Genomic DNA, 12229 nt, shown 5'->3' with positions numbered 1-12229 from the left:
CGGGCGAGGGCCGGAGGCTGCCGGCGGTGCGGGGCAGCCGGGGCGGGAGCGGCGAGGGCCGGCAGCGCCGCGCCGCATCCCCGGGTGCGTGCGGGGGCTCCATGATTTCATCGGCGGCTTGGCGGGGACCTGCCAAGAGCTGTTATGCCTCACTGCGATGTGTAGCTTTTTCCTGACATTTTTTTTTCATAATAAAAGAGGGAGTGAAGCTGGCTTTTTTTTTTTTTTTGAAAGGAAAAAAAAAAAGCCAAATGGATCAGAGAAGAAGGGGGAAAAAAAAAAAAAAAAGCAATAGCCAAAGGGGATGCCAGTGAGGTGTGGCTTGCATTTAAATATCCAATATGTCAATGTAAGGGGAGTGTGTACGTATATAAAGTGCAGTTTGCATCCGACCGCGGGCCACATCCAGCTATGGGAGGCGCGGGGAGCGCGGGGCCGGGCCGGGGCCGGCAGCGCGGGGCCGGGCGGCCGCAGCCCGCGCTCTGAGGGGCCGCTCCGCTCCGCGCCGCTCCCGCCCGCCCGCGGGCCGCGGCCCCATGGCCGAGGTGGGCGGCTTCCTGGGCGCGCTGGACCCCGACCTGCACGGCTTCCCCCCCGCGCTGGGCGGCGGGCTGCCCCTCGCCGACTCCCCCGGCTTCCTCAACGAGCGCCTGGGGCAGATCGAGGGGCGGCTGCAGCGGGGCTCCCCCACCGACTTCGCTCACCTCAAGGGCATCCTGCGGCGGCGGCAGCTCTACTGCCGCACCGGCTTCCACCTGGAGATCTTCCCCAACGGCACGGTGCACGGCACCCGGCAGGACCACAGCCGCTTCGGTAAGGGCTGCTGCGGGGGGCGGCCGGGCCGGGCCCCGCCGCGGCGGGGTGGGTGCCCGGCCGGCCCGGGAGCAGGTGCCCCGCGTACAGAATTAATTACCCCGCTAATATAAATCATCCCGGGACGGATATAATTAGGCTCCTAAACAAATGCGCTCACTCCCCAGCAATGCGGGAGGTTTTATTTCCAATTTCCTACTCTCCCGGCGCTCAGCCCTTCTGCAGGTGCACAAAAACGTGCCTTCGCAGGGGAAAAAAATTAAATTAAAGAAAGAAATCTAAAAAATTTTTTTAAAAAAAGCGGGGGTGGCTAGCTGTAGCTGTGCCTCTGAAGTTAGCGGCGAGGGAGGCAAAAGAAAGGCAGTGCGTTGGAAAAAGAAATTCCTAGCTTTTTCCTTCTTTTTTTTTTTTTCCCTCCCGTTTTTTTGGCCTCTGCAGATATTTGTGAGCTGATTTCTTTTGCTTGCATGAATTTCATTAGAAGAGCGTCTCCCCAGAGTGGGCAAGGATCAGTTGGCTGGATGGGTGTCAGAAGCTCGGCTTGGGGAGGTTGTTGGAAAGGAAAGGGGAAGCTGAAGGGGGAAAAGAAAGCTTGGGGGACCTCGGAAAGAAAGGAGATGGAACAATAGGCAGAGGACCGTGGATTTACCTTGCCGCCCGGGATACGGCTGGAAGACGGCAGCGCCTCTATCAGTGTCATACAAGAGCAGGGATTTCTAATGAGACTATATGTAATCTTCAAAAAATGCATCTCAAGCCACAGGCGAAGAAGTACAGTAAGTTTGAGCACAGCTAAGAAAAATTCCCGCTACTTCAGCATCTAGTGCAGGTGTCTGTGTAAGCTATCAACAAGTCCCGTGCCGGTGATCTCAGCTCTGTTGTCAACAGGTTGCAAGAAGTGCTCGCAAGACTTTTTATAGTTTTCAAGTGATTTAACTCCTCGGTGAAAGGAATTCTTTTTCTTTTTTTGCCTTTACTTGTTTGCAACCGGTCCTTTCTGATACTTCAGGAACGCTGCTGCTGCTGTTGTTGGTAGTTTAAGGCAGGTTTTTGGAACAACTGGGGAAGCTTATCTCCGTACCGCGCTTTCCGTAAACACCAGGTGTGTGCATAGCCTGTCCCTGCCTAAAGCAACAAGAAAGTCATAACCCGCAGGTCAGACTCAGGTACTAATAGGCTCGCGGGGCAAGCGTGCTTTAATTACCTCCCGAAAGACACACATCGCAACCTTTCATGCTGCAAAACACGATGGGTTTCCACATTAAAAGAAACTGAAAGCAAACCCATTGCATCTGTTTGGTTTTAGTTCGGTCTGCCACGTAGGATTTCTATCAGTTCTTTTTACTTATCTTTATACAAGTAAACAGCCAGTCTCAAATGGCAGCATTTGTCTCTGTTCCGTTTTTTAGGAAGATTGAGTAAAAGAAGAGTATTTCCAAACAAACTTTGGTAAAACACGTTAAATGGGCTAAAACTTTTCATAAATTTTGCATGCTTAAGCTTAAGTCACACAGTGCGTTCAATAAATTGAAACATTGGCATTCCCTAAGTGTTTTAGCAGTCAGCATCCAGCTACGTAAGCTAGACCAGACTTCAGATATAAAATATTATAGTTTTCTGCTTCAGGGTTTTCCCAGAGGCAGTGTAAAATAAATAGTTATTTGTTGTAATTGCAAGACAAAGCCCCAAAGGATTAGCCTGGAATCCTCGTGCTCAGATAAAGTTGGACTAAACCTCGCTTCAGCAGAGACTCAAAGCAATAACGTATTGGCACACAGTACTCACCATCTGCATTCAGTAGCCATGAATATTTAAATTCCAGTGTTACTGGTATGGTTCGTATTAGGATGTCATGTATCAATGCATTCCTAAATTTTGCATGCAGCAGTCAGAAAGCAGTAACTTATTACAGAAACAGGCAGCCCGAGCGATTCTGGGGAACGACAAAACTGTGGTGAGGGATACAGAGCTAGAGGAGGCTTTCGGGGTAGCGGTTTAAAGCTGCCTTAAATCTAGGGGCATCTGGGGAAATACGTAGAAATCCAGTTTGGTGGATCAAGCCCACACGGTTGGAAAGTGCTCCCTGATACCGTGAGCGGATAATTAACGTGCTCCATGGATGGCTCCGACACTGCAGCAGCGGCACGTGTCCAGCTGCAGATGGGCTGTAGGGTGGAACCCGACTTTGCATCCCTATCTCCGAATACTGGAAGGGCTTCAGGAAAAGATGGACAGCATCTGCACCCTCCCATGCGCAGCCATCCCAAAAGTTACCAGATGTGCAAGACATCCAGGTCTTCCAGAGAAGAAAATGAAGAGCCAGAGCCCTGGTGGTGCAGAAGAGAGTGCCAGGGTGCTAAGGGAGGGCTTCTTTTGTACCACCACATTCGGGGATGTGCCCGTGGGACACAGGGGAGGTCGCAGCATCGTCTGCCCACGCTGCCTGAGCAATCGCAGTAGCTGTTCCCTCATCTGTCGAGGACTGGAGCGTTCCTAAATAACACCTGTCTTCTGGAATGCGATATTTTATACTTGTAAAAATACAGATGCATGCAAGAACAATGGGGTGCAGCCTGTTTTTTTCTAGAGGAGGCCTAATGCAAAATTTGGTGAAGCCCTCCAGGATCGTTGGAAGAAAGCTCATTCTCACGGTAGAGAAATGCCCAGATTTGCTCTCTGAACTGGCAGCTCCGCCTAAGTCATCCCAGAAAGAACAAAGTGTTTTCAAAAATGAATCTGTTCTCACTGCATCTGTTAAGAACCTTCCTGTGCAAAGAAAAAAAGGACGGTCAAAATCTGGAGGGGGCTTGGACTGGCATTAGTGCCCCTATGAGAATCCTTCTGAGAAGGAAACGGAGAGAAATTCGCCAGGAAAATCCCTGCCAGGATCGCTAATCCAGCCCACGGCTGAATCGCTCGTTTTCTGCCTCGTGTCTGTTTTACAGCAGCATTAAACAAGGGACACCAACGGTGCTACTCCTAACTGCAAGCGAGGAGAGAAAAAGGCCTCGAGTTTGTACAGCAGACCACTAAAGGCAGCAAATGAAGCTCTTCCCGGGTACGAACCTGCTAATGGATCTGTAACACAGTCTCCTAGAGAAGCTGATGAAACCTCCAGAGCAAGTTTTGCTGTGGATTTTGACATTCAGCCCGTAGTGCACCTGTTGCTGAACAGTTGTTGAGGTTTTTAGCTGAAGCTTTAGGTTTGTAGCCATTAATACAACATCTGATGTTTCTGTACCCCTGCTCCTGAATACAGTCATGTAAGAAGAGACAGGTGCAAGGAGCTGAATTGTGCTTTGAGGGATGGTTTATAGTAAGGCGAGAGCGTGCGGGTCTGGCCACGGCAAAGCTCGGGAGATTATTCAGTGCTTCGGTGGTAAATGAATCCAGTCGGAGCCTTAATCAAACCTCTCCAAATACTATCTAGCAAGGTTGAAGGAACAAACAGAATGAATAATCAAAGCACGAAAAAAGAGGCAAGTCCTAGGGGAAAGAAAAAAGGAAAAGGGAAAAAAAAAAAAGAAAAAGCATGTTCTACCACAAAAACACACCGCTACCATTGGAAAGAAAATTCTTGAGCTGGCCCCAGTGGCCACTCCCTGTGCTGCTAGAGATCAGATGTACGAAGCTGCAATTTTGTCTAGCAATTGGAGTGAGTTAAGGACAGGATGGATATCCGCCCACATTTTTTCAGCCTTCACTCCGTCTCCTGACTTTTGTGGGTTTAAATTACGTTCTTAATGCTATTTCAACATAGTCGCCTTCCGTGCACATCTCTAAGTGCCACTCAAAGATCAGAAAAGGGGAATGTTGCAAGGGATATGGTCAGAAGAGATTGTCACGGGCACACCTTGAAGAAATTTCGTTTGCAAAACCAGCCAATGTTCACCCAGTCTGCACCAGATGAGGGGTGTCTCGCCCACCCGCTCCGAGAGGGAAGATGCTAATGCTGCTCCTGGGTTGCTCCTTACCAGGTTTTTGGAGACCTGGGCTCACGTACCACGTCCAGAGCGTGCTTGCGGGTATACTCAAGCTCTCGGTTTCTAAATGGGACCAGCAGTGTTTTCCTGCTTCCTAGGGGTGACAGAAGACAGATTAAAACAATATGCTGGTGCTGAGGACTGTGTTTGTACCTATAGGAAGGTTGATCTACTGCTTTCCAGTTATCAGATATTTTTCACTTGAACATCCACTTGTCTCCAGCCTGGGAAAGACTCCCCTGTTCCTGGGTATCCCTGTTCTCCTTTCCCCCTGTATCGCTTTTTACACTCTCTAGTTGTCAATCTTCCTTCGCTCCCTCCTTTTCAAGCAGTGGCTGTCATCATTTCTGTCCTGCAGATGGGAAAACGGAAGCCCACCGCAGTTCAGTAATTCCCTCCACATGTCGGAACCGGTGGGTAGCAGAGGCAGAAGACCACCCCTCATCCTGCACCTCTTCCCTCCCTGTCCGTGCTTCTTTTCAGATAAGAAACCACAACTACCGAGGAGCGAGCAGAGCAGAGCGGAGCCAGGGTCCTGGTTTGCCCGCGCAGCTTGGGAAGCCTGCCTTCCCTGCCTGTGCTGCCTGCTCCCGGCGTTTCTGTAGGCAATGTGTCCCCAGGCTGGGGCATGGAGCTGGGCATATTTCAGCCTGGGAAGTGCCGGCACTGGTCCATAAAGCATGTTTTCTGTCGTTTGCTTCCCTGTTTGTCTCGAGGAATTGCTGCTCCCAAGTCCATGTTTCATCTCCCCCCGCCCCCAGCACCCGCTGGCTGCAGGGAGGGCTGGATTCGATGCGCAAGCCCCAGAGTGGGCAGGGCAAAAGGAGGACAAAAAGTCTGATATAAGGTAGGAAGACTAATTCTTGCACCCAGCTTAGCTGCCAGCATCTGACTGATGAGTCTGCGTTGAGCGAATGGGGACAGAGGTGTCCATCGCCGTCTCGCCTGTCCTATATTTAGGCGGCGATGCAGTTATCGTCTGAGAGTTACCGCATCCGCGCCTGGCCGAGCAGAAGACACGTGGCCCAAGCTGAGGGGTGACCAGGAGCTGCGACTGCCACCGAAGTCAGCTGGCTCAGGTGGCCGCTCGTCACGCGGTGATTTTAGACTCAAGGCATACTTTTAAGAGGAGCTCTGGGAGGTAACCTGATCAGAGCGGCCACCGCTCAGGCCTGGACGTTTTGGGAGCTATATTAAGAGATCTGGAGCCACGCTAAAGGTTAGAGCAACTTTGTCCTCCTGTCAATGGAGACGTCTTGTCCAGTCGTTAGATGGGATGGTGAAAACCCTCTTCCTTCCTCTGCTGCTGCCTCCCAGCTAATTAATTCAGCACCGGACACAGGCAATGACTGCCCACGACCTCTAGCTAGGGAGCGTGTGATATCCAGAGCCTAACGCAGGCCCACCAATGCCTTCAGGAGGTTTGCCTGTGAAGCTGGAAGGTCTCCACCACTTGTGATGTTGGCTTTGTTCAAGCCAGTTAAAAACGCACCTACCTGGGGGCTGTTTGTTTTTCAGTGCTTCACCAAGGGTTCTCCTGTTCCAGGTCTTTCCTCCATCAAAACAGCTGCCGGCCCCCTTGCCGGCAGCGGCCGTGCGGCAGGCAGCACGGCAGACCCCCCTGATTTCTTTGCCAGAGGAAACGAAGCTGCCCCTCATTATTTAAAGTATCTGACGCCATCGTTGTAGGCTGAAGCCCATGGCTAAAACGGTTGCTCTCGCAGGGCCGGGGGTGGCTAGGACAGATGCTGCTGGACCGGGAAGGGGCTGGCACGAGGCTGGGGCCGGCAGCAGGACATGCGGGGCAGGAGGGGTGACGGAGGAAGGACCGGCAGCTCCCCGGCTCCAAAGGCTGCAGAGGAAAATGCATTTCTACCTGTGTATATTTGAGGTTGGATGTTATCCTTGCGGCTTCTATATACCTTTGGGGGCGGCGAGTACCCCACTGGAGTGCCAGGATGAAGATGGCCCTCACAGACGTCTCTTCTAGTGCTTTTTACTGATTTTTATTGAACTCATCACTTTTAAACATGTGAGACTATTATCTCAAACCAGAAACCCCATGGTGACAAAAATCACTCTCCTTTTGGTGAGGAATAAAACCCAGCATGGTAATAGCCTTCTGAAATTTCTAGTGGGGCCAGGCACAAATTTCTACATCTGTCTTCTTGGCGATAGTTAGGGAAAAAAAAACCCAAAACCCAAACCAACAAAGCCTAGCAACCCTTTTCTCATTAGCAAAGGTAATTCCTCTTGGGCAAGTCAAATTCGCAGTGCTTGGGAGAAGCCTAGAGTGGAAATGGGAAGATTGCAGGCATATGGGACTATAGATTTAAGAACTGTGCCGTTATAAATAAGGAAAATGGGGTCTGTAGGAAGCTCGGGAAAGGCTGGGAAAGGCTGGTTCACATTTGTCACTGAAGCCTGGTGTTGGTTTTATTCCCTGTATGATTTGGACTTTGTTTCTCTTGTAGGAATTTTGGAGTTTATTAGCCTGGCAGTGGGGCTGGTGAGCATCCGTGGGGTGGACTCGGGACTCTACCTCGGCATGAATGAGAGAGGCGAGCTGTATGGGTCGGTAAGTTTAAGGTTTTGTGCTGATTGCAACGCTGTAGAACAGACACAGCAATACGGGCTGCGGGGCCTCATCGCTGTCACGAGCTGTGTCTGTCGCAGACCTCCGAAGTCCTTGGGCTGCCACATACCTCCATCCTACCCGTGATGCCACTGTTGTTATAACGTAAATGATATATAGGAAAGAGGGTTGCGGAGGTGAGGATACACTCGTGCGGCAAGAGCCCGTGGTGGTGCCCAGCCCCGGACACCGCTTGGGGCAGTGCCTGGGGAGCTGCCGGGGCTTACCGAGGTTTTGCCTTTCAGGAATGGTGTGGCAACCGTCAACTGAAGGCAGAAGGGAAATTTAGCATAAAACCAGGGGCTGCTTGTGTGTCTTCATTGCCCAGCACATGAATTTTATTCTCCACGTGATCAGGATCTGCACCTATCTGCAGATTTTACATTTATGTTATAGCTCTTTAACTAACGGAAGCTGCAGTTGTGGTCTGAGTGTTATTTTATTATAACATTCTCTACAACTCCTTTTAGGAGTTTAGGGGGGTTGCTCATAATTTTCTAGAAGTGCCCTTTTCAGACTAAAATTTTCCGTGTTTTGCCAAACCCCAAGTTTGGCAGACTCCCTGTTAGTTTTTCACTGCACACAGACTGCTGAATAGCTATAAACTCTTCCCAACATCACCTGTAGCAGATTCTGCCTTGTCCTGTGCTGCTGTAGGACAGCGAAAGCAGAAGACACCCCATTTCCAGCCCAGGCTCAGGTTTCTAGTGGCAGCTTGCGAGTTTGTCGTTTGCTCCCTTGGTTTGGGCCGTGCCCTTAGAGCCGTGGCTCGTGGATTGCGCCGCCGCAGCCGGGAGCAGCTCCGGTCCACCTCGCTGCTCTTCTGCCCCACGTTGCTGAACCTGCACCACCCTGTAAACCGCTTTGAACACGGGCAGGTGCTCCGATAGCCAGCCCCAAAAAGGGAGCGTGTGTCAGGGTTTTGCTGGATGAAACGCCCGCACACGGAGCGAACGCTGCTGCAAAGCTCAGCCGGGACCGCGGGGAAGGGGTGCTGTGACGACCTTGGCATCACGCGTCAAGTCTCCATCAGCCTAAGGAGAGCTGAGCTCTCCTCTGCTTCTTTCTGCTTAATTAAGTGTTAAGACTTGCAGTCAAAATGTCAGGTCTTAACAACCTGGCAGAGGTGCTTCCTACAGGTTAATTTAACTCTATTCCTAATTATTTAACTCAATATAAAATAGTTATTTCTAGTTAGCGAGAAGAATCACATCTATTTTGAAAAATTAATTGCATTCTAGATAGATATGGCCATTTTTAAGTTTCCTTTTCTGTAGCTGCTGCACTTCATTGGTGCTTTGTCTTCAGATGCCCCTCTGCCTTTAATTCAACCCATCACCTGTCTGTGATCTTTTTTTTAAATGCCTCTTTCTAGATCACAGCACTACCCTGTGTGAGGATACTGATTTTTAAGGATGGATCATAGTAAATTTAAACTGAAATAAAATAGACCAGTTGTAAACCAAAGCGGAGGGCACGTACTTCCTCTAACAAAATCAGATCAGTCTCATAGGGTAGGAATTTAAACTGCATATAGAGAAGCCCTCAGAAAACCTTTGCTTAGCAAACAGTAACAGTAAACCACGAGTTGGCATCATCTTTTCTTCTCCCGTTCCCATCTGAGGCTGCCACAGACCCTTTCAGTAGTTAAGATGCAGTTACTGATGTTTATGTGAGATAATCAACTACTAGCATGCACCGGCAACTGTTCTTTTTCCACTTAATTTCTGTAACAACATCTACCCTAAACAAAAGTTAAATGCGGAGACAGCGGTTAAATTACAAATGTGCAAGACAGATAAAAAATAAAATCACCAGGATTCCATAAACCACAAAAAACCTTAAAGCGCGCTTCGGGGAGCGGGGCTGGAGCTGCACCCGCGCGGCAGCACCCCTCCCGTCAGACCCCGAGGCTGCTCGGCCGCTCCTGGCCGCGCGGCTTTGGCGTGGGCCTGCTGGAGAGCGGGACGCGAGCCTGCCCGTTCCCTTCTGCGCCGTCAAACCCTGCAGCTCTGATTAGGAATCCACGGTTTCGGGATGGGTTAATTAAATTCTAGGGCCTGTGTTCATGTTAGGACACAGAAACAAAAACAGGGTAATGGTTTCATCTGGAAACAGAATGGACCTGGAGACAAAATCATGGGAGTTTTCTGTCTGTCATTGCATCTTGTGCCCCAGGCAATACGCTGAGCGGACGCTGCCAGGACGCCGTCGGACCGCTGATCCAAACTGTGCAGAAGGCACGAGCCGGGTCCCCACATAACCCCGGAGTTTTAAAATCTGGGATACGTGGGTTGTACAACGATGGCTTTTCAAAATTGAAAGCCACTACAGTATTCTTAATTAAAGGTCCATAAAACAGCACCTAACAACAGCATTAGCATTACAGTGGTATTTTAGGAGATTACAGTACAGCGGTATTTTATCATTTTCAGCAAGTTTATTATTTCCCTCTGTGCCCATTTTCCCTGATCTGCGTGTCGGTGTAGCCGGAGCCAGCCAGCCCTGCAGCGGCACGTGGAGTCCCCTCGGGACAGACGGCTTTTCTGCCTGTCCCTGTTAACCTTGTGCCAACGTTTGTTAAGCTTTCCACCCATTTCAGAAACGCAACTGATACTTAGAGCAGCGACGATCGCAGGCAGCGCCTTGCGCGCTGCCCGTACGGCGTCGGGCTCGGTGGGGACATCCCGGGGCTTGGAAAGAAAGAAATGGCACCTTGCAGAGTCACCCCGGGCTCTCCAAACGTTTCGCACAAACACCATACCTCCAAACAGCCCAGCGAAGAGCAGGGAAACGGGCAAAGCAGCAGTGCCCGAGTTCAGCCAGTCAGCGGTGTCCAACATATTCGGAGTAGGTGGCATCCTAGGGGAAGAAAACAAAAGAAAAGTCTGTATTTATTGACGGATCTGGGAAGACAAACCCACGGTTCCCAGTTCCCCAGGTCTCAGAGGCAAGGGCTGCGGCGTAGGCTTTTGGAGGGCTCACGACTCACCTCGGGGTTTATTTAATTAGCAGCAAAACGTTCAAAACAGGTTCTGAGCGCAGGTGAGCTCCTGGATCGCATTACAAAACATCTACTGCAGGCAATAACATTTACTTAGCACTCCGTATGCCGTAGATAAGACACATTCCCTACCCGAATAGTTTACAGTGTAGGTACAGCGTTTGTAATAGTATAGCATCCTACGTTTTGCAGGCTGCCTTTCATCTGAACGGACGGCCCCGTCCCCCTTGGCAGTGCCCCCGCGGGATGGGGCGGGATGGCGGGTCCCTCTGCCACACAGCACAGCGGCGCTGGCAAAGCCACCGACGTCCTCGCCGGGCAAGGGGCCGGCCCCGCTCCTCGCTGCGCCTGGGCACGTCCCTGTAGCTGGCACGGGGGAGACGGGAGGGAGAGGGAAGGAGCGACGGGCGTGAACCGAAAAGCCATCGTCGAACGGCGGCTGCCGACAGCCCCTGGCTGTAAGGGTTGGAGGGAAAGGCTGGTTGTGGCCGCGGTGACACCAGTGCCATCCATTTCCCCGGCCCAGCGCGGGATGCGCCGGCCGTGGGCTGGCACACGCTCACCCCATCACCTATCGCCGCTGTAAATCTTCCCTGGGGTTAGACATCCCCGGAGCGCCGCTCCCCATCCAGACCTCCCCGGGTCTTGTTATGGCCTCACATCACAGCTCCCTGGCGCTTCAGAAGATGAAAGGCCTGAGGAATGCTTTCATTCGCGTTGCAGTGTATACTATTATGCGCCTTGAACTTTCAAAGCGGCGCTCGCTCCTGTTCAAGCCCTTCAGATGCGCTGCCCGCTGCTTCTCCCGGGGTTGCCTCTCACCCGAGAGCGCGGTTTTGGGGTGTGCGCGGTGCCTGCGGACGGGGCGGCTGCGGGGGGACGCGGCTGCGGGTGGGCAGCCCTCGGCACGGGACACGGCACGGCCGCCCCAGCAAGCTCCAAACTCACCCCCCGATTGCAGAGACCTGGCTGTCAGGTTTAGAGCTTTCCTATGGCCCTGTTTTATTGTTTTTTATGGGGCACCTTTGCAAAATACACACCCACCTTCTCCTCCTGCTTTTGTCTCCTCCCTCCTCCAACTTCAGAGGTCTTTGGGTCCCGGCTTGTGCCCATTTCCAGCCCTCACCCAGGGGAAGCGTCCCCGGCAGCGCAGTCCCCATCCTCAGGGGAGCCAGGAGGAGGTAGTAGCCAGGAAAACTATAAGAAAACAAAGTGAAGGAAGGAGGAGAAAATGTATTTTTTTCATTTTTGACACCAATGTCTTTTTCTTCCCCTCCCGCCTCCGCCCCAACGCAGAAGAAGCTCACGCGGGAGTGCGTTTTCCGAGAGCAGTTTGAAGAGAACTGGTACAACACATACGCCTCAACCCTCTACAAGCATCCCGACTCGGAGAGGCATTACTACGTGGCTCTGAACAAGGACGGCTCCCCCCGAGAGGGGTACAGGACTAAGAGACATCAGAAATTCACCCATTTCTTACCCAGACCCGTGGACCCTGCCAAAATACCCGCGATGTACAGAGACCTCTTCCACTACAGGTGATGGTTCCTGCAGCTGCCCCATCAGTGTACATACTTGGGCTCCCAAGCTTTTTCCCAGAGCACTATATTAATCGTCATTCCATCGGTCCTGTAAGTGTAGATGACGTAGGAAAGCACTTACATTGAATTCAGACACTGCTGTTCCTCCTTGTTTCAAGCGTATATCGAACCTGGGTTATTTATGGGGGTGGGGGTAGGGGAAGGGAGGGAACCCTACATATAATCTTTCCTTTTCATTCACTTTCTTTACCCG

At 51.4% G+C, this 12229-nt stretch overlaps 1 protein-coding gene across 1 annotated transcript; it reads left to right on the top strand.

The window, feature by feature from the left end:
- Positions 1-304: 304 nt before the first annotated feature.
- FGF16 (fibroblast growth factor 16) lies at positions 305-11977 on the top strand (the record flags this gene model as incomplete). The annotated part of the gene is given in 4 exon segments (XM_082323682.1): positions 305-511; positions 513-813; positions 7271-7374; positions 11732-11977. Coding segments are annotated over 4 exon segments (858 nt in total).
- Positions 11978-12229: the final 252 nt, after the last annotated feature.

This window comes from Platalea leucorodia, assembly GCF_965183815.1.
Source record: "Platalea leucorodia genome assembly, chromosome: 10".
Classification (NCBI taxonomy): Eukaryota; Metazoa; Chordata; class Aves; order Pelecaniformes; family Threskiornithidae; genus Platalea; species Platalea leucorodia.
Note: the sequence above shows the minus strand (reverse complement) of the source record. Positions and strands in the feature narration are given on the sequence as shown.